This window comes from Mustela lutreola, chromosome 2 (assembly GCF_030435805.1).
Source record: "Mustela lutreola isolate mMusLut2 chromosome 2, mMusLut2.pri, whole genome shotgun sequence".
Taxonomy (NCBI): Eukaryota; Metazoa; Chordata; class Mammalia; order Carnivora; family Mustelidae; genus Mustela; species Mustela lutreola.
Genome location: NC_081291.1, coordinates 90102666 through 90125904, shown reverse-complemented (window position 1 = coordinate 90125904; position 23239 = coordinate 90102666). Strand labels below are relative to the sequence as shown.

General features: G+C 42.7%; 1 protein-coding gene across 5 annotated transcripts in view; it reads left to right on the top strand.

Annotated features, from left to right (window-relative positions):
- PLCL2 (phospholipase C like 2) overlaps nt 1-23239 on the top strand; it is a 192473-nt gene that overhangs the window by 131338 nt on the left and 37896 nt on the right. For all 5 annotated transcript variants that reach the window (XM_059162536.1, XM_059162535.1, XM_059162532.1 and 2 more), the window contains exon 5: nt 18441-18516. In XM_059162536.1, the coding sequence (XP_059018519.1) occupies nt 18441-18516 (76 nt within the window). The remainder of the gene's footprint in view (nt 1-18440; nt 18517-23239) is intronic.

Below are 23239 nucleotides of genomic sequence, written 5' to 3'. Positions count from 1 at the left end.
CTACAAAATGGCCACTCGTTGTCTGAAGGGGAATGGTTGCAGAAGGCTTTGTGCTTATAAAGAGCATCACTCTAAAGCTTGCCCTCCTCCCTTCCGCTCCCATTCACCTTGAGACAGGGCCATGCAGTGGAGGGACGCCCTAGCTACTCTCACTCAGGACCGCAAGAGACAGACTGCTAACTTCTCCACTGCCCTTTCCCTCCTCCTGTCTGTGCGCTGCCAACCTTTCCGCCAGCCTTGGGAGGTGGATGGCCGTCTCCCCCACTCCAGGGCTCGAGGCTCTGTGATCTGTGGGTTGATTCTTCGCATGTTAAAACAATCTAGAAAATTATTTCTCCTCGACACATCCTGACTTTCAAGCCTGTTGTTTTGGTGGGAACCCAAATAAAAATCTAGTTTGACCTTTAAAACGGAGAAGTGTCTGATTTTATAAGGGAGCTGCGCTTCACCCAGGGCTCTGAAACTAGTTGTTTGAATTGGTGGAAAGCCCCTGGGGCAAAATGGTTTCTAAAGTATGGCAGTGCATGTGGGAAAAAGTGGCTCTGTCCCTTTCCCACAGCGCCTGTGTTCCTGCTGCGCCCCCCTCCCCTCACCCTTGGATGTCAGCATTCCCTTCCCACTGCAACACATCTTTGGGATTGCTGGAGTCCTGAAATCCCAGCTAGAGGAAACCCCAGAGGATTCAGAAAGGAGCCAGAATGTTAGGTGAATAACATTCTTCTTAGAGCCTCTTAGAACAGTGGCATCTGTTTGGTGTATTTGGACTGATGAAGTTATGTTAAGCCTAATAATTGCCAAACAAGAAGGGGAGAAAAATAACTTTAAGGACAATTACTCCATGCCTATATTCCTCCAGAAATTGAAGTTTTCCAGATTCAAATTTTTGATTTGTTACTATTAATACTGTGCAGCTCTTTAAAAGAAAAAGTTTTTTCAACTTCCAGAATCTGTTTGACATCTTAAAGTTTGGAATTATTTTTGTCATGTCCACAGAACAATATCATCTCTACATCTAGTTTGGTAGGTGTGAGTGTCCTCTTTTGTGGGAATCCTTTTCAAACAGAAAAGTGATGATCAAAGAAACAAAGAACCTAATTGGCTTTCAGTGCATGGTAATTTATTTGTATGTCTTTACGCAGCTTGTGAGTTCTAGATCCTTTTAGATTCACAGAAATGAAGATGAGCTGACCTAGAACATGCACTTCATAGCTCACTGATACATTCAGCCTGCTTTTTCCCTTGAGCTTGGAAGCTCTCTGGTCCTCTCACCTTGGACCCAGGAGATGACTGTGTCTCTCTTGACCCTCTAACCTTTGCTGTTGGCACAGAGGTGGCTTTGCCAGCTACTTGGTTGGAGAAATAATTGTGTTCATCTCCATCTCTGTCAGGATGCAGAGACCTGAGTTGGAAATCCTGGAGCTCCCCAAGTGTGGGCTCCACTTTGAAACCCCAAGGACTACCTGGGCCACACTCCATTGGAGGACCCAGGAAAGGCTGGAGAAATGACTGCCTTTGCCCTCTGAGCCTGCAGTTTGCCCTCGTGTCTGGCTCCATTTGGGGCTCAGAATGTTCTCCAGGCGGTTAATTGGAAATCGTTTGCCTGAGTGATTATTTTACCAGTGCTGGCTACAATTAACAAGTAAGAATCACACGTGTGAATTTCTTTTCAGAAGTTTTTTTTTTTTTTTTTTTTTTTTTTGTCAAAGATTCATCAAAAGGATGAGCAGTTTAATATTTCAGTGTGTTCCTTTGTTGTCCATATTCAGGTTAGAGTTTAGAAAACATGGAAGTTACCTGGGTAATATAAATTTATTATTTAGAATTTTGATGTTTTTACTATCATGCCCTGACTTTATACATGTGAGAGCCATTCAAAGATTAATTTGATTTATTACCACCCATTTTTGTGAAGTTTGGAACAGCATATACTCTTCCATTTAGGAATTCAGCACTGTCGCAAGTGTAATTTGGAGTTGAGTTTAAAAAGACTGAAATTACATCAGATACTTGTATAAAGTTGTTAGTGGTGATACATAGATTTGTTTGTAAATGCAAAGATGAGCGTCTCTGTTTTTGTGGACAATACGCTATAGATATGCAATCACAGTTTAGAAGACAACTCTCCAAGAAATGGGATAATTTGAATGGAACCAACTCCGTGAAAATGAAGCTACTGAGATAACCAGCTTTTATGAAAAATAATGTATTTCTGAAATGATTTTGAGATTGTATGCACTACAATGTGTTTGTAGGCACTTATTCGAACCACCTTCTGACATCTTTTCTGGGGCAGTAGGGTATACTCATTTCTGACCTTTTTTCTTTTTTCTTTTTTTTTTTAAAGTCTGTTATATCCCTAGTTATGAACTGGAGACAAGTTTTAAAGGTGTTTTTCCACAGCCTTTTGAATAATGAGGTGGTGATTTTTCTTCACAGCTAGATGTGTGCCCATAAATAACATTTGGCACTACACCAGCTTTGAAGCCTACATCTTGTTTATGTGTTACATTTGACCTCATCCTCATAAGACGAGTAAAATTGAGCCCTGCTTGTGGATCCGTTCTCTCCCGGTTTGGCGTGAGTGGGAGTGCTCACCCTCAACCTCACCAAAACCTTCAAGTGTACAGGGGGCCGGGCGGTGACTGCCCTCTGCACACCGACTTCTCGCTCAGTGGGGACTGCAGGAACTGTCACTCCTTACTCCTGTTTTTCATTCTGTTCATTTCTATTCCCCCAGATTGACATGAAATAATTAACGCCACTCACCCCACAGAAATAACCACCTTTAATACCAGAAATCTGATCTTACTACCACATGAATTTATCAGGAATAAAAATACTACTTAATAATGGCTTTAAAGGCTTTTCTAACTTAATTAGGGTGTTTTAAATTCTGAACCATAAGAAAACTACTCTCACTGTAAACTCAGTGGGTGGACAATATGATGTGTTCAGAGTTAAGTTTAACTCTACAAGCTTAATTACCAATTAACTTAAAAATAACATGTTAGGTAGTTTAAAATATTTATTTCCCTACTGCATTTCATATTAGTCAGATTTTTAGGGCTGACTGGTTTAGGTTTTTATATGGAGATTTTATATAGAACATCTTTTATCAACTTACAGAACTCTTTAATTCTGGTATTTTCTTTGAAATGAGTGTTGATCATTCTTTTTTTTTTTATAAACATATATTTTATCTTTCTTTATAAACATTACACTCCTACGCTAGAAGGTGGTCATATGGAGTCACACCATCGTTTATGTCATTGTATGGGCAAAAAATAATTTGGAGGTTTTTTTGAAGATTTTATTTATTTGAGAGAGAGAACTCATGAGCTGGGTGAGGGGCAGAGGGAGAAGCCGGCTCCCCACCATGTGATATGCGGCTGTTTCCCTGGGACTCTGGGAGCCAAAAGAGATGCTTAACTGACTGAGCCACTGAGGAGCCCAATAATTTTGGTTTTTAAATCACTTCTCTGGTGCCGAAAACAAGCAAGCAAGCAAACAAACAAACAAACCCCCCAAACCCTATCTTTATAAATAGAAATGGCTGAGTATTTAACTAAATGGAAGTGGGAAGGTACTTAACTAATTTTTATTTGATTTCCTGAAACGGAGCCCTGTTTTTGTGGTGAATCTATGGAAGTCTTTGACCAATGTTAGGACTCTCCATAACCAAATCTTTCTTTTGCCGACACATATCATATGTTTACCCTTTGGAAATACTAGCTGCACTTAATTTTTCATGGTCTTTTCTAAAATGTGAATATAATCTCTCAAGCTGTGTTCTCTTGAATATATTTAGTCCAATGTCACCAAATGATGCATCTTGTACCATGTTAGGTCAGGGGTTGGGGAAACTGGCCCATGGGCCCTGATCTGTCACCAGCTGTTTTTGTGTGGTCTGCAAGCTGTTTTGAGTGATTTCTTACATGCTAAATGATGGAAAGCCATAGAAAAATAATACTGTATGACTTGAAATGTGAAATCCAAGTCTCAGTGCCCATAAACAAAGCTGTATTAGAGCCCTAACATTCTCTGTGACCATTTTTGTACCACAACAGCAGCACAGAGTTGTCAAGACAGAAACTGAGCCTGAGCCTAAAAACCTCAAATACCTAAGGTCTGCTCCTTCACAGGAAGGCTTGGCCAACCCCTCACAAAGAGGATCAGGCGAAAAAGTCCCTAGGGTATTTTAATGCCCTGGTTCCCATATTCGCTTTCACCAGTTTAAATGATGATTTCAGAGGCTTTTCTTTCTCTTTTTTTAAAGTAATGGAGTCAGTGCATTTTGAATTTTGACCCATCACAACAGCATTCTACTTGGTCAGTTGGTAGGAGAAGCATGCCAGCCAGAGCTGGAGGGCTCCTGTCCTGGAAAAGCATTAACACTGACTATTGACATTTGTTAGCATTTTGATGGTCAAGAACCTGCAGGCACTAGAGGTGGACATCGGAAGAGGAAAGTCAACAAAAACTTTTGCTCTGGCTGCTTGCAGTGCTTCCCAGGCAAGTTGGCTACCTCGGTGGGAATGGTGACCATTGCACAGAGTTTTTGTTATCCAGGATACTGTGTAACTAGCTTACTTCACAGTGAGCGTATAGTCCTGCTTGTGCTGCTTAGTACTGAGGCATTAAAAAATGAGCCAAAGAATGGAGTTTAAGTGGTACTGCTTGTATCAGTTGAAGCAAGCCTCTCTTGTTGCAGAGGAAGGGGAATTGGGTGGAATTCCCAAGCAGGCTCCTCATGTCTCTGAAAACCCCTGGTTTCCTTTTACCCTTTCCAAGCAGGGAGCAGGGCTTTCTCTCAAATGATAAAATTCAAGCTGTGCTAACCACATTCTATTTAAAGCTGTCTCATCAGGGAAAGGATATAAAGGGTGCTAGAGGCGAAGATGGAACCTGTGAACCCCACCCCACCCCAGGGGAAATGGGAAGCCTGCTCTGAGGGCCCTCTGCAGCTTCCCACACCCTGCTTCTTTATGTTGTTCATTTCCTTCTGCACCCACTGCAGCTTGTAATTATGTATTCGTTGGTTTGGTTTCTTTTTTTCTCTTTTTTTTTTTTTTTTATTTTTAAGGTACCTCTCTCCCCTGCTGCTGGGTTGGAGCTCCAGGATGGCAAGGATAGTGTGTGTGCCCTGCTCACCATACTGTCTCTACCACAGAGCAGGTGCACAAGGTAGATCTATAAATGAGTAAATGAAAATGACCTTGATTTCCAGCACACAGATCAGGTGTTCTTCCTACCCTGTCTCTCTGCCCCCAAATGGCTACATTTTCTTGAACTTGGCTGATTTATGTCATCACATGTAGTCTTCCCTGGGAGGGTTAGGTTTCGGGCTGGCCAGAGGATGGAGGTTGGGGCTGCTGCTCTTCCAGGCTTGGTACTAGATGGCAGTCCCCACATCCTAAGGCAGTGAGTGGAGCCTTTGTAATAGGTCCCACAAAAAGGGGAGGCCTGAGATGCCAGTGGGAGGTGTGGGCCGGAGGCCAAAGGCTTGGGACTCCAACAGGTGGATAGAGGAATGCAGGCATGAGGTTCCTTCCCCAGATCATTTACCTCTTCTTCATACTCTCAGATCTCCCCTACCTTTTGCCAGAGGACTTTGCTGTGTCTGAAGTTCCCTACTTAAAGATTCGTATGTCCTAAGAGGAAAATGCAGCAGAGGTGAGGAGTGGAGGGGAGAGTCCTAGTTGTTCACCCGGCTGGATTCAGTGAAGCCACCCTGGGATGGGAACATTGCTCATATAGAGTGCAGTGTTCTAGGATTTCCTAGAACGTGTCCACAGACAGATTGTCATGTGAGCTAATAGGTGGGCATAGGCTCCTAGTGTGCCAAGCGGAGAAGTACTTGAGTCAGACAGCCATCTTCTCTCAGCTGTCCCACCTGCTTCCTCCCTGACACTCACTGTCCCTGCTAAGTGAGCTGTATCACACTCCTGTGCTCCTGGGAGGAAAAACTGGACTCTCCTGGACACACACCCACACACGCGCGCATGCACGCATGCACATGCACACTGCCCACCAGCTCTGACCCCACCTTGGGAAAGTCTTTGTCCTTATCTCACCTGCCATCATGAACCAGGCATCCAGCAGAAGGTAACGCCCCGGTGTGTTTTGCCAGTAAGTACAGTTGTAGCTTCACACTGACCATCTGGGCAGGTGTGCGTGCAGTGTGAGTACCCACATGCAAAACAGCTCTCTCCAAAGACACCGTGACTGGAAATTGGGGGATGAAGGAGGAAGTATACACCCCAGACTCTAGGAAGTATATGAGTGGGTTTTGGGGGCTGAGGTTTTGCTGGCAAAGAATATGAGCCCTGATGATGAGATAGGCCCTGGTGCTTATCCTAATCTGTGACTGAGGGTGAGTCCACTTCTCTATCTGTAAAGTGGGCATAGTTTCACCACCTCAAAGAGTACAAAATTATATGTAAATAGCCCAGACCATAGTAAATTCTCAGTAAATGGGAGTCATCATCATGGTATTATTAGTTTCCAAATGCTGGACACCTGCATTTCACGAAGCTCACGAAGCTTTAAAACCTTTCTGTGTGTGTATCACTCCGAACTTCAGAGCACAGCTCTGCTGTAGAGAGAGCATGGCTGCTCCATTTCATAAAGGCGGGTTTAAATTACAAAGTGAAAAGCAGAAGATAAGGTTTAGGTGAGTTGTCTCTCTTCTCTGAAAGGGGAAGACACAGGGGAACCCTTGAGTTACATGGTCAACACCCAGAACAAGTCCTGGGTTTCTACCGTAAATATATTAGTACCTGGCCAACTGCGTTCTTGTCTTCCTTCTTGATCTGCAATTCCTGGAATACCGCGGGCACTTCACTGGGCTAAAAGATTAAATAAATAAATAAAATGAAAATACTGCTTTGCATTACAGAGAAACGTCCCATTGCTTTTTTCTCTTAACTAACATCTATACTTAGTTACACAGACCTGAGAGAAACTAATGATACCTTACAGTAAGAGTGTGATTGAATTACCTTCTGTTAATTAGGAGTTTCTAAATCACCTTAATCCCCTTGGAGAAAAGACTTGATATAAGTAGACAGTAATAAAAGTGGTACTATGTTTCATTCTAATTGTATCTTTTGAAATTCAATTAATGTTGTAATAATTGTTTTAAACAAGGATGTTGGAACTCAAAATGGTCCTTGGTGACTTGAAAGAGTTAATGTAGCATCCAGAAGTTCTTAATCCCTTTCCGGAAGTAGCTTGCTCACTGAATAATTGGGTTTAAGGAGCCTGAGTTCCCCATTCTTCTTCAGGGGTGATTCTGGCCAAGTTTTAAGCCATTCTTATCAGTTCCTTGAGGACACTCCCCTCCATCCAAGGGGTAGGCTCTGAACTCACTGTCCTGAAAACTTCCGAGACTGGAGACCTAAAATAGCAGAGCGTTGCCCTTCTTTCCTTCCGGCTTTTCAGGCATTTACTAGAGGCAGAGGGAGTGGCCGGCTGTAGACTGTGTCCCCGCTGGACTGTGCCTTGCTGCCCCTCAGACGCAGCTGTAAGTCCCTCTGTCCTCCCATTCCTTCCCTCTACCCTGACGGCAGAGGCTGCTTGGACACCAGATGTACTTGGGCTTCCTGCCGCGTGTCCTGCAATCACATTGTTGTTATAGTTTGCGAAAGCAGGAGACGCAGTTTCCAGCGTTAAGAGGCTGACATGACATGACCAAAGGCCTGGCGAGGATGGGGTTTGTGTGTGTGTCCCCTTGAAGCAGCCATGGTACCCAGTGACTCATCACAAGCCGTAGACTGCGCATTGAGTGTGAGAACTTTGAGTCTTTCCACAGTGATCGTGTAAACCTCGTGTAATTCTGTGTAGCACATCAAGTTATTCCCTGATGAGATAAGGCTCCATAAAATGGAGAGATGAGAACATTATTATATTTTAAATGCATTTGAACTTTACAATATATGTGTTCTTCATGCAGAAAAGTACAGTACAATATATTATTATATGAACTAATAGGAATTATTATATATTTTTTCTGGATAGTTTTATAATTCAGTGGAGTTCCTCTTTAGGATAGCTTAGTTTCTGTTTTGTTGCTTAATTTTCAACAGTTTTTGTTTCCTTGGAATACGTATTGTACAGGACCAATAAGAGCCCAAGAGCAAAACCAAAATTCTTTTCAACTTTGAATTTCTGTGTACTTCCTGAAGCTGAAACTATTCAGAAGTTTTAAAACTTCGCCAACAGTTTATAGTAGGATAAACATTTAAAATCCGTATACTGGCTTTATAACTAATCTTTTGATCTGTTAGATCCCTAGGTATTTCCAGAGCCCTGTTCTAATACCCCAAGCTATTTTGCCTAGTCGAGCTTCTCCAGCTTCTGGTCTATTTAAACATGTTTGGGAACATATGGAGACCTGTAGTAATGCTAAACCCCAATTAATCTAGAAATAGGAGTGAATTTCTTTTAAATCAGTGTTTGGTTATGGCTTAATAGTTTATTCAGTTGTCTACATAAAACAAAATTTTCTTCTCTGTTTTAAAATATGATTTTTGATAAGATAAATCACCCTGGTGCATTTGTTGTTTTAATTCCTCTGAGCTCTGCCTCTGTGATTTTGCCTTTTCCCCCCCCTTTTTTTTCAATCTTTTATTCTTCTTTTTAGCACTCCCCCCAAGCCCAGTTTTCTCTTTGCAGTGTTTTCTCTCATCTTTGCTCCTTTCTCCTCTCTTCCAATGTAGCAAATGTGTCTAACTAAGGACTTCTAGCGGCTGACACTGGAAATGCCACTCAGAAATACCCACACGTGTAAACATTTGGCCCTCCGTATATGCTGGGTGCCAAAGAACTGGCAGAAAGCAAGAACCCAGGGCAATCACCTGGTTGTTTTGACTACATGATACTGTTTATTTTCATGAATTTTATACTGAATCCAAATTTTTTTTAGGTAAGCACAGGAGAAATATATATTAGTCTTGTGTAATAAGCCTAATATCTTTGTCTTGTATTTATGTGGTGATTCACTTGAGAATCTGCAGTTTAATTAAAACTTAAGGTTTAGACGATTTACAGACCTGTATCCCTGGGGCTAATAATACATTATATGGTAATTAAAAATTTTTTTAAAAAACCAACAAAATAAAGTTTATAAAAGAAACAAAAAACTTGAGGTTTAGTGTGTGAACTGTCACCCTTTCTCAGTGTTGTGAATGTCATTATATATTAACTGCAAGTGAGAAGTGGTAGATGGAAATGATGATGGTGGTAGAGGAGAATTTATGTCATGTGAAAATTCAACTAGATACTTATGCATGCGATACAGTGTTGCTTTACAGGATTTGATCTGAAGTTTAGTGCATAAGGGATTCTTGTTGCACCAATATTCAGATCTCAAAGTTATATAACAGGAGAGCCACGTTCATTCCTTAGGTACATACCACCCTAGCGCTGAAGTGACCTTTATGAAAAATCAGAGCATATTGAAAAGCTAGAGAATTCTTGGCTTCCTGAATGCAGACCCTGGGTCACTCATAACTCGCTCCAGATCTAGCACTTGGCATCTACTCTTTGTCAAAAAACAAAACAAAACAAAAACGGTTGTTAAAATAGTTGAGTACAGTGTGGAGGCAGGCTTATACAATGCGAAAACTATGCTTCGGTTGAGTATCATAGAAACAGAGTTTAACTGAACTTCACAAAAAAATTGCAGGGGATATCTTGAAAAAAAATTCAGAAGGGTTTTGAAGTGCTCTCCCTTTTGTAGTCACTTTGGCTATGACACTTGTTTTGAAAATGCAAATTTATTTGAATGTGATGGCTACATTAAGGAACAGTTTTAACCTCACATTTTGTGTTTGGGTGTGCACAGTTTTGACTACAAGAAACACTGGTGGACACAGAAAACTTGACCCGGCTGACCTGCACGCACACAGGCACCTCAGACAGCACCCAGCCCCCCCCCCCCCAGTTCATGAGCACCTCTGGAGCTGGGCCCATCCCACAGCTCCTATTCTCCTGCTTTTATAGCACATCACCCCCTCCACCTCAGGTAACGAACAGGCTGCAACCCTCAGAACACCCACTTCCCAAGCAAACCTCCTGTCTTTTCAAGGTCAGTTGCCACATACTTTGCAGTAGGTTTGCGTTCCTTAACTCTTTAACATATGCAGAGCGGATCTATGACTCTTATTCAGTTCCTGTCTGTTTTTAATGTGTCACTGCAAAATTTTTGAATGCTCTGGCCCTAACCCCATTTTCCCCACAAACCTTGTGATTTTTACTGCATGGAGCAAATGCACGAAAAAATGTTTCTGTATACTGCAATGATTTTTAGGAACCTGCACATCCCATTATAGCAGATCTATAGGGACAATTACCAAATGCCCAAATCCAGAGTTCCCAGGCCCAGATCCACCCTCCTTCCAGAAACTCTCCTCACACATCTGTAAACATTTAACATCCTTGTTCTGTTCCTTCCCCTCTGACCGCCCCTGCTGTGTGTCATACACCAGTTCTCTCTGCTTAAATTTAAGTGATTCTGGAGCATAACTATCATGCTTTCATCTCATTTGTCTTCTAAAATTCCTCCCTCGGAGATGTATATCTGTTTTCATCTCAGCTGCTACCTTTATGCAGAAAATCCCAATTTTCCAGTGCCAGAATTAGACCTCCACACACAGACTGCCTCCTTGTAGCCACCTGCTCCACTCTACTAAGGAAGAACTCCACATCCTAGAGGAGTGAACACATTAAAGACACCTTGTAACCTGTGAAATGCTTTCTGACCCCCTGTGGGGTGTGTCTTATCTGTCCAGTTACGCGTTTAAGGGGAAAGAGTCTTTGGATCGTCCCCTGTACCCACAGCAAGCCAGTCACTGAAACCTGCTCTGCTCCCCTACACAGTCTCCCACTTTCATCCTTTCCCAACCCCTCTGCCACTTCCCATGTCCCTCCCCCGCTCCGGAGCTTTGGCTCCCTGCCTGCTTCCTGTCCCCACCTTCACACCCCCACCCTGCGTTTCTTCCTGTTTCTCCGTCTCTTGCTCACAGCTGTGATTAGGTATCCCATCCAAACTGACCCTTCCCCGCTTTCCTCTAACCTGGTGGAAGTGCCTAGAGAGGGTAATGAGACTTGACATTGATTTACATCCCCACCACGCCTGCAGTGGGGCCCCAGATGCCCTAGCAGCCAGCTGTGCTCCTCTCTGGCCAACAACTCAGGAGTGGTTTTTATCTGGCAGTGCTATAGGTTCTTTCTGTAACTTTTCTCTTATACAGCATTTTTTCTATACTTTTCTCTTTTGAGTTATATAGTGGAAAAATGTGGAAGTGGAAGTGAGGCTTCAAGAGGAAACTAAGACAAATTACTCTGGAAACCGTTTGTTACACGGAAATTGTTTTTATAGTGGCCTTGCTGGAAGGGATGATGACTGCACTTATTAATGACGTGGCATACCTCATCCCCTAGATGGGGACCAGCTCTCCACAGACTGTGGCCGCCCCCACCCCAGCTTTCCCCCCCTCACCCCCTCTCCCCATGTGAGCTGCAGAAGGGGCTGGGGTTAACTAGCAGGCAGCTGGGCAAGGACCCCCACAGGGATAGAACTTTGACGCTTCATTCATGTATGTGATTTTCTTGTTATTTTCAGGTATTAAAATCTATCCCATATTTTCCAACAGTAACTCTCTCATTGGTTCAGCTCTGGGACATCTTGCTGGACTTGGACACTTTACTGAAAGAAAACGTTACCTCTGAATTTTCAGTTTCGAAGTCACGAATCCCAGTATTCTTGTATTTGATCCTAAAATTTGTCAAAATTCTTAAAAACTTCTTTTTAAAGTATTAAAAAGAAAGGTGGTGTTATTAACTTAGAGAGACATGACTTTTTCAAGAGCCCAGAAGTGAACACCAAAGCTTACAGATTCCTTAAGAGAATTCCCTTCTTCTCTGTCCCATTCTTAGCATTAGCGAAGTGACTCAATTTGTATGACTGTGTAGTGACAGTCCTCCGGTGACACTGAGCTTTAAAGACATCTGCACAGATAATTCTTACTGAGGGAAGAGCACTGCTTTGGACTGAATTGGGTGGTCTTCTGAAGACTTCAATCCTTGATTCATGTTTGCTGTTTTCGTATCCATGAGGCCTGAGTGGCAAGTCCTGCTTTGGTCTAGTGTGGTACCTGAAGCCACACCTGCCAGCTGGGCATTCGCTGGCCACCAAAGCCTTCCACCAAGCCTTCCAAGCCTTCCAAAGCTGTTCCACGACAGCCTTGGAACCCGGGGGTGGGGGTGGGGTACCTCAGAGGTCAGGGCAGGCATACCGTTTCTCTAAGCCTATTGGCAGGTTTGAGAATGATGCTCAATTACTTGAGTTTGTTATATGTCCAGAGTCACAGAATTTGTGTCAAGGAACAAACCTTTTTTGTTATCTAGAAGTTCCCTTTTATAAGGACATTAGCACTTCCGAGACCCTGTAACTTCATTACAGATAGCTACAGCCAAAGCAGCAGCAGCAGCAGCCATGTGTGAAGATGGGGACACGCAAAGCCAAGTCTTAAGTGGAAGGCATTTTCAGCCTGCAGCTGAGGTCAAAGCAAGATAAAGGGAAAAATCTAGAACTCAAAATCTTATGATTGAACTAATTTCACCGGAGGACTTGAAATTATTGGCAAATTGTTTTTGTAATTCTCAAAATCTATGTTCCTGGGATGAAAGGAAATTCGGTGTACTGTCCAAAAGCAGACATAGATCCCTCTATAAAACTAGACTTGCTTATCGTGAAAACATAATTTTCCTACTTGATGTGCAAATTTCAAAACATAAAATTAAGAAGCAGTCTATAGAAATCTAGTGATATAAAATATATTAGTATAGTAACGGTTCTCAGAACCATATCCATAAATGGAGAAGTTTGCCTTATACAAATAGAGGAGTTAACTTTCAAAACAATATTCTTACGAAAGGCATTTCTGGTTTCTATCTAGCTTAATAAAATATGAATTTTTTACTTGCCTTTAGTTGAAACATTCTGCTTTCCATCTGCTTGAGTCTTGTATTAAAACCCTAATATATATATATTAGAGTTGATCAAATTTATGAAATGGGTTTCTGGGGTATGTTAAATTCATAGATTTTCCTAATGCATTAGTCCCAGAAATTTAGGGAGTTACTGGTAACTGGACACTAATAGAAAAACTATTAGCACCAACTACACAAAAGCAACTTGTACTTCATAAATAATATGAGCTGTCCTCGTGGGAAGTTACCAGGGTTAGCAGCAGGATGATCTCATTGCTGAGGCAAGATCCATAGCTCTGTGTTTACAGAGATCAATGGAATCACATTTGCATTAATGCAAATAATGCTTCTAAAGCCAACCATTCTACTGGCCTTTATTACATTGACATATTCATGTAATATATAGAGAGAAAATAATGTAACTTAATATAGTTTCTCACTTTGACTCATCTGTTGATGTCATTCCCCATGTATTTGCTGTTGTCTACTATGAAATGCTTGTTCTAGTAGCTTCATATTAAATGTGAATGATTTCTCTATTATAATGATGAATTTCTAAGTGAGCCAAGCAAATAGTTTATTGTTGTCATTTTAAAAGAAATGTTTTCCCAAAGTACTTTACAGAAATATTTTTAAAAAGACAATTCTCAGGGTGCCTGGGTGGCTCAGTCAGTTAAGCGTCTGCCTTCGGCTCAGGTCATGATCCTAGTGTCCTGAGATCGAGCCCTACATCAGGCTCCCTACTCAGCAAGGAGTCTCTTTCTCCCTCTGCCTCTGCCTGCCTCTCTACCTGCTTGTGCTCTCTGTCTCGCTCTGTCAAATAAATAAATAAAATCTTTTTTTTTTTTTTAGATTTTATTCATTTGTTTGATAGAGATCACAAGTAGGCATAGAGGCAGGCAGAGAGGGGGGCGGTGGAGAAGCAGGCTCCCTGCTGAGCAGAGAGCCCAATGCGGGGCTAGATCCCAGGACCCTGAGATCATGACTTGAGCTGAAGGCAAAGGCTCAACCCACCGAGCCACCCAGATGCCCCAATAAATAAAATCTTAAAAAAAAAAAAAGACAATTGTAAGTGGAAGTCAATAGTAGAGATTATACCACCTACTGTGTGTAGCACCTGTCAGGTGTTACTAGATTCCTTTCTGCTTTTGTATGTCTTTCCGGCTGGAATGCCCTTGCCTCAGCTTTCCTTGTGCAGTTCTACTCCTACAGCAGGACACGTCATGGTGCTGTGGAAGAGCAGGGGCTTTGAAGTCAATCAGAATGCATTGTTTCTTAGTGGCAGTCCCTTTGTCTGTCTAACCAGAGGACCTTGGGGAAGCAACTTAACTCTCAGGCCCTCAGTGTTCACACCTGAAACACCAACACTATAAATACCCACCTCCCGTGGGTTTTGTGAGCCTTAAATGAAATAGAAGGCACCAAGGACACACCTGATGCAGAGGACGTGTTCAATGGCTTTCATTTTGATTCAATCAGTCAACATTGGTACTATTTATAATTACAGCTTGTTATAAAGCTGCAGACGTCAGCAGAGATGGGCCCCCACTAGATCTAATGGCCCTCCCCATGTTGTCTGTGCTCCCCCCGTGCCATGTGCTCTACATTCAGTCCTACCTGTGAGCTAATGAAGCAAGACCTCAGGCAGCTGGGTGGGCAGGCAGGATGGTCCACCACCCGGCCCCGCCCTCTCAGCCTGCGCTGGGTGCACTGAGAGCAGCCCACAGCCCAGAGAGCTTGCTGGGGAATACCCAGTGGGGTTCCCTCACTCAAGGACAATTTATGCAAATACTGCAGGAGTTGAGGATTACTGAAATCACTCTCTGGACAAGAACTATAAACTGTTTACTATACATTAACATAAGTACCCACCCTAACTGTAAATATGTACCCTAAAACTATAAAAAGACATAAATTGGCAGTTCCTCCTCCCCACGGAAGTGGTGAAAACATTTAGTAACAGGTGTGGCAAGATGAATCATCTCTGCCAAGGTCTGGATGTGCTTTCTTCCTGCCTTCTCGAAGTTCTGCTGATTGTTTATTGTGGTGCCTGACCGTCTCTGAGGCTGGTTCCCTCTAGAATACCCCTCCAATATGGTCTGCAAAACCTGCGTGGTTGACTTCCAGACCTGGGAGGCTTCTCGCTGTGTTTGCATTCTCCTCCCTGGTGGAGTTGCCCCTTCATATTTGATATACTGCTCATAACTAAGGGGGAGAGTGTGTGCTCAAGTCTGGTCCGCAGACAGAGCGTCCGTGGGTCGCCATGACACTGTTCCGGAACGCGGCATGGTTCCTGAGGGAAGAACCAAGCAGCACTCGGAGGGCTTCGAGGACAGGAGGTTTATTTAACGCCAGTGGGCTCAGAGGAGAGTGATCTCCAAAGGTCTGAGCTCCAAGCACAAGCAAGAGGGGTAATTTATACACTTCTACTTCTGCATACTTGGCACTTTGGGTGTGCCTGCGAGGCGGAGCAGGGAGAAGAACTGGGAAGAGCCCTGGGGCAGGGACTGGGGCTCCTCTGCTGGCTTGGTGGGCCATCTTAGGACACAGATTTTTCCTCTTCCACACCACCAGTTACTCCCCCACTAAATAACCCGTATGCCTACTGTGGCTTAGGCGGATTTAACTTTGTCGTGCCCAGTAGCACACGGGCTACAGTGGCAATGCCACATCTTGTTGTGATGATTTTTTGCCTGGAGTCCTGGGTCAGCAACTCTTCTGTATTCATCTGTAGCACTTAATTCAGGGGCCCCGACTAAGAGGACCTCAGTGAAGGATTGAGCCTTCAAGAGTTACAGAGCATCTGAGGCCGGCGAACTTCTCTCTGCAGACCCTTGAAATGGATGTGCTGGCCTTAAACTTTGCATGTATTTTATAAACCGAAAGGTGCTTAACTGTTTAACCTTTGGTGACACTTTAAACTGGAAGAGCTTTCTAAGAAGAAGAAGAATGTGACTTCTTGTTTCTCTCAGCTTCATTCATCACACCAGGCTTTTCAGGTAAAACTAAAACTAGTAATGGATGTTTGAAACATTGCCAGTGAGTTGTGCTCGTCCAGCTAATCTTGCGCTGCCAGAAAACTCTCTGCCAGGCCCCCTGGATCAATGGGGGAGTCCATGGTCACATCCGCTTGCGAGTGCCTTAATGGTGTGCGTCCTTTCATTTACTCCTCACAGCATTTTGAAGGTAGTGTTTTATTAAACTCATTTTGTAGGTAGGAAATTATGGCTCATGATTTTTAATATCCTGGTATGGATGGCAAAGCTAATGAACAGCAGAACCAGGATTTGAGCCCATAGAAATCTGTGCTCTTTTTGCCCCCACACCTTCCCTGATAAGGGTGTGTTCTGACCACCTTTCCCCCACAGGTATGCGGGAGCCCATGCCTAATGCTGTTCTGTTCTCCTACATTCCTGCTCTTAATTGCTCCTTGTCCTGCCCATCTTCTTCCTGACCAGGTTCCTTTCTTTCTTTCTTTTTTTTTTTTTTTAAGATTTTATTTATTTTATTTGACAGAGAGAGAGATCACAAGTAGGCAGAGAGGCAGGCAGAGGCTCCCTGCTGAGCAGAGAGCCCGATGCGGGGCTCGATCCCAGGACACTGAGATGGTGACCTGAGCCGAAGGCAGCGGCTTAATCCACTGAGCCACCCAGGCGCCCCACCAGGTTCCTTTCATTGCTGGTATTTTTTTCCCACCTTTTTCCTATTTGCATGATGGAGGCACAGTTAGCTAGTTCTTTGATAGTGGGTTGTGACAACCACCATCCTTGCTTAAAGAAGTCCTTGCTTCTTCATATCTGTCATTTTGGCTTGACATCAAAGCTGAAAAAGGTTACTGATGACGGTATGAACCTTTTTAGTATGCAAATGATGTCATGGTATGAATGACTTTATATCAGTGTAATTGAGCTCTTTATTCATTTTTATCATTGCCTGTTCAATATGTCAAGCTATGAAATAGAATATTTTAAGTTACAGGCATGACTCAGATCTTGAAGAATGAATGTGAAAATACTGAATCCAAAGTGTGAGCTCTTCCACCGGAATATAGGCTTCTTGAAGATAGGGGCTATATCCTGTTTGTCCCTGTGTCCCCAGTCCCTGCTCTGGGCCCTGGATAGTGAATGAAGGCATGAATGAACATCTGTGTTGGCCTTAAACTATTTTGTGTTCACTGTAATTCTCTTAGAAGGATAGCTAAGTTGATAAATGCTGTGTGACTCATTTGAAGGACCTGGTGCATTTAAGAGACACGTTGATTATGCTCTGGTTTGTAATTAGTCAAAATAGGGTGTTCTTTCTTTGAATTATACAAATAATCCAACCTACATATATTTGGTTTCTACAAAATATTGACTGTGGCAGTTAGTGTTAAATACTATAAAGAAAAACAAGGCAAAACAAGCATCATAATGGTACCCAATTATGGTACAATTTTGGTACAAAAAATGGCTATCCCATTTTCATAGTGATTTTAGAGCCAAAAGGATTACTTCAGACAGATCTTTTCCTAACATTTTGGTAAATAAAAGAATCGATCAGCTGTGCCCTTATCCTTTTCCTTTTCTTTCTTTCTTTCTTTTTTATTCATTCAAGCTTGCCTGCTAAAACAAACACACGTAATTTGGAATAAGAACTCAAAATTGAATCTTTTATTTTTATTTATTTTCTTTTCAAAGTTAAGTCTTTTAAGATCATTGCTAGGAACACTAAAAATACTAGTTTGAGTGATATCATTAGTGATGCATTAAGTAAACACTGTTTTAAGGGGTGCCTGGGTAGGTCAATTAATTAAACATCTGGCTCTTGGTTTTGGCTCAGGTCATGCTCTCAGAGTTGTGAGATTAAGCCCTGCATTGGGCTCTGTGTTCAGTGGGGAGTGTGCTTGAGAATCTCTCCCTCTCCCTCTGCCCCTCCACCCTGCACTCTCTCTCTAAAAATAAATAAGTAAATCTTTAAAAAAAACACATAAAATAAGTGCTGGTTTTTGATCCTCATGGTAAGTTTTAAACTAATTTTCAGATGAAGGCATTTTAGCTGAAATGAGTAAGGTGTGTAGGTGGCAGAGCTCTCTGTAAGATGCTGCTGAAGATTTTGTTAAAATGAATGACGGAAAATATAACTTAAAACACAGATCAGATGTGTATACATATTTATTTGTAGCTTCTCATGCTGAAACTCCATTCAGCATTGACACAAGGTTCAAACTCAGTGTCGTACAAGCCTAACTATGAAACACGATACTCCCAGTCTGTTCAAACCACTACTTGGAAGGCAGGACTTTTCATTTTGTACATAAACGTTTGGACTGAGTCAGGGAAGTCAGATTAAAGAGAGTTTTGCCTCAGCACCTCAGCCTGTTTGGAGAAGAGAGCCCCCTGCTCGTGCATAGACGGGCACTTGGTCGTCAGGTGTAACCCTGTGTCTGGGTCTTCCCTTTGCAGATGATCCAGTCCCTCAAGGCCGTGATTGAAAATGCAGATGCTGTGTATGAAAAGATTGTACATTGTCAGAAGGCAGGTAAGTGAACGTTTATTTCTTCTCTTTTAAAATGAAATTTGTAGCATCCTTATTTATGTCCTTAAACTATTTTGTCTTTTGCTAGAAACTATATCCAGGAAATCAGATGAAGAATTATTTTTCCATAGCTAAAGAAAATACTAATTCACTGCTTCTTGAGCCTGGATAACAAACTCACTTGGGGGAAGCTTTTAAAATATACTGACACAGTCTGGGTTTTGGATGAAAAATTCCTAGCTGTTAAATGTCCCGGGTGTTTCTGGTGAGCAGCCAAGATGGAGAGCTGCTGCCCTGACCTCCTTCTCCTCAGCTTGCCCTATGCTGCTGACCCCCCTTTGATCCCCCCATGACCTTCCAGCAGGCGGTGGGAAGGGTGAGTGGGGCTTGAGCAGAGCTCTCTCTGCTATAAGTTCTTAGAAAGGAGAGTAGGCATCGGTCAGAGCCTCTTGACACTTTTTAATGCACTGGCATGTTCAAATGCTGATGGATTCATCCATTTAATATCAAAATGTTATACCAGACTATAAAATGCTACCATCTGATGAATTTTAGCTGAGATAAAACCAAAAAAAGTGTTCTGCATTGTACTAAGAATAGACAAAATGGAATTCTTTCAATTTTCCTATTTTGTTAGGGCATCAATTTGGAAGTTGTTAATATGGAGAATATTTATAATGAATAAATAACAATATCTGTCCCTAATTTCTAGGATTTCTGGTTGCTATTCTTTTTTTTTTTTTAAGTCTTTATTTATTTTTTGTAATCTCTACACCAAGTGTGGGGCCCCAACTCACAGTCCTGAGATCAAGGGTCACATATTCTTCCAAATGAGCCAGCCAGGCGCCCCTGGTTGCTATTCTTTAACATCAAGGGACTATAAGTACCACTTAGTCTGAAAAAAAAAAAATCATCTATTATCTCAGAAATGAACTTGTTAAAAACAGATCAAAGACAAAGATACATGTGACAGTTTTCTTTTTTGGTGTTTATCGAAGGAACATTCACATTAGTGACTAACCAACACACGAAAATCCTCATCTTGTTTTATTCATTAGCAAAGTGATCTTTCTACGTCTAGTCCTTTCTGGGCTAATACTCTCTTTAACCGCAACTAGAATGAGATACTTCAAACACCATTTTTATCCTGTCAGTGTTGTACCAAAATTATCCAGTAGCTGACTAGAGTCTGTTGTATCAAATCTAAGCTTCTGACTTCCCATATAAGGTTATCTACTAACGGGCCAGCCCATTTTGCCAATGCTTTATAAAATTTGTTAGTTAAATCATCTGTTCATTCATTTAATAAATATGTTTTGAACTTCTGCCATACCAAAGGTACTTGTAAGATGTACTTGTAAGAGCTATCACATCCCAAAATATTAAAAGTAAGCAAGATAGTTGTTTGCCTTCTAGAACTTTTCAGTTAAACAGGAGATTATGAAAGTAATCACACATACTCGAATGTATTGAGTACTTTCGCTGTGTTACTTAGGAGTCTGAATTTGGTTGGTGGGGCAGTGGGGAGCCATTGATTTTTTGAGCAGAATAGAGAGAACTTGAGATTTAAGGTGGTGATCACAATATCTGTGTGCAGAGAATTTTCATGGGCAGAACCCAACTGGGAGGCTGCTGGGAACAGTGAGAAGGAAAAGAAGAGAAGTGACGGTATGCATCCAGCCTGGCCTTTGGGCAGCCTTTCCCACTTCTCAGTGTGTTTTTCCTTAGTCAGATTTTCATAAGCCTCTCCTCTGGTAAGACTTCTCTCCCCTCCTCTTGGCCAGTCTGTACATTTCTTTTCTTTTCTTTTCTTTTTTAAAGATTTTATTTATTTATTTGACAGAGAGAAATCACAAGTAGATGGAGAGGCAGGCAGAGAGAGAGAGAGGGAAGCAGGCTCCCTGCTGAGCAGAGAGCCTGATGTGGGACTCGATCCCAGGACCCTGAGATCATGACCTGAGCCGAAGGCAGCGGCTTAACCCACTGAGCCACCCAGGCGCCCCAGTCTGTACATTTCGTACAGACTTTTGTCTCAGTGGTCTTCCAGGAGCCCTTTGTGATTGCAGGAGTTACGTCTCCTAACCATTCTATTCAGCCCTGCAGAATGTGTTCTGTTCAGCTCACAGAGCTTCAGTGACTGTGTGTTTTATTAATGTGTTCCCTGTCCTTTAAACAGGCTCGTGACCTGCTGTGCCACAGGCTTGCATGTTAAGATCTCTGTATTTTACCCACGGCACCTGTTCTCACATTCTACACAGGGTAGTAGAGTACTGACTAAATGTGATTTCACTTGTACTAAGTACTCAGTTCTACTCAGTTCATGTATTGTCATGAGAATTGTGGACTGTTAGAATCTGAAGCTGCATTTATTGGACAAAAAAGAACTATTTATTAACATTTAGAGTTATTGTCAGTTCTTCGTGACTTCATTGGTTTATGAAATGTGACTATTTCTAGCATAATGCAGCTTTCCGCTGTTCTATTGAATTTCAGTGAGGGATATATTTGCTTGTATTTAAAAAGCTGAAGAGTGTTGCCTATTAAGAACTTTGCTTGGAGGGCAAGCAGGAATAACCACTGTGTAATAGTGCGGGATGATCTGGGCTGGAAGGTCCTGAGAAGCACAGAACGATTATCTTTTGGTTTCACAGCTACTGCTGACCGCCTACACAGCCCTTCTGTTATCCTAAGTGCTTATTTTTAGAATCCTTGATCTTTTGTTTCTCATGTTTACAGTTATCGGAAGGGCATATAGTCATTAGTCATATGAAGAATTGCTAATTTGTATTGGGCTCAAAAACATTTGCATGAGATTTTACTTCTGATAAATAATTGCTGTTCTGCTTACAGAACCTTAATCTGACAATGACACAATGAAGATACAGGTACCCAAGCGCTATAAACGAGGATTCTTTTAGAAGCATTTCAAACTTCTAAACCCAAATTTATATTCTAGATAAACTTTCATCCAAACAGCTCCGTGAAATATGGAATCACGCAGCCACCTCCAGCCCATGTTCAAAAGCGTGCCCAGTTCAAGCAGGTGCAGACTCCCAGCGCTCTGGTTCTTTTTTTTTTTTTTTTTTTTTTTTTTTTTTGAGATAGAAATGGGTATTGCTCATGGTGTTCTTAGGGAGAGAGGGGGTAAGGCAAGAGAAGAATGCTAAGAAGTGAAGACCTCCAGCCAGGGTGGGCTGGGATCCTGCAGACCCTGGCAGGCCAGACACATGGCCAGAAGCGACCCCCTTGGGGAGGACAAGGCGAAGGAGATGAGTGGTTCAGGCAGCCTGCAGAGCCCGTTCTTTTAAGAGGAGAATATTGCAGCACAGGGCTGGGGGGTCAAAGGGACTTCTTTATAAGCAAATCATGTCCCTAAAATTAGGAAAGAGCCACTGGAGAGGTAAAGAGGAAGACCTTAAAAGATGAAACAAGGAGTAAGGAGGGAAGAAGGGAGGAGGGCAGAAATCCAGGATAGTTGTGACCAACTTGACCTTAGAAAGGGGGCTGGGCCCCTCTTCTTCCCAGACACTCCAGATAGCTGTGACCTTGAGAGAACTTCCAAGGAGGAGAGGACCGTTTTCCGTTGGGCAGGTGGATGCGGACGCAATGCCGTAGGAGGGCACCAGCCTCGGGAGTGAGAGAGTGGAAGGAGGGCCTCCGGACAGGGGCAGAGTCCAACGGCCTAGTGCCAGTGCAGGGACAGGTGGCATGGCGGGGGTGGAGATGCAGGAGGGATGGAGGGCAAGTGGGTCTGGGCCGATGCGTGAGTGAGGGAGGGGTCAGTCAGATCTGGCGTGGCTGTATGCACGTGAGTGTGCATTTCCAGGATCACAGGTGAATGAACACACACTCACTTTCTCCTAAACCTAACACATGCTTGTGTTTCCAAGACAGGGCAAAAGGAGGGGAGCACAGGCAGGGGAGCAAGACTGAGATCTGTGGACGGGGAAGCTTCCTAGGAGTTCTTTAAAAAGTTTACAGAAGGTGTGGCGCCTGGGTGGCTCAGTAGGTTAAAGCCTCTGCCTTCAGCTCAGGTCATGATGCCAGGGTCCTGGGATTGAGCCCCTCATTGGGCTCTCTGCTCAGCAGGGATCCTGCTTCCCCCTCTCTCTCTGCCTGCCTCTCTGCCTATCTGTAATCTCTCTCTCTCTCTCTCTGTCAAATAAATAAATAAATAATCTAAAAAAAATAGTTTATAGAAGGTGATAAAAGGGTAGCCAGATTCTTTCTGGGGATAAGTCTTTTCTTTTCTTTTTTTTTTTTTTTTTTAAGATTTTATTTATTTATTTGACAGAGAGAAATCACAAGTAGATGGAGAGGCAGGCAGAGAGAGAGAGAGAGAGAGAGAGGGAAGCAGGCTCCCTGCTGAGCAGAGAGCCCGATGCGGGACTCGATCCCAGGACCCTGAGATCATGACCTGAGCCGAAGGCAGTGGCTCAACCCACTGAGCCACCCAGGCGCCCCGGGATAAGTCTTTTCCACTATGTATTATCTATCTCTCTTTTGCTGGCACAAAATGGCAGCCTATCTTTGAATTTTAATTTCCTCTTTGGTCACTGCTTTGATCTGCTTCGTAAAGGATAGGAAGACGAAGTAGAAGGAAACCCAAACTGCCTTGCTTCAGCTCGTTGGGTGTTTTTATCTGGTGAATTTAATTGGAGAATAATTTGCTCTCCAGAAAGGGAAAAGAAGTCAATGACTTACTTTTTATTAAAGACAGTGAATT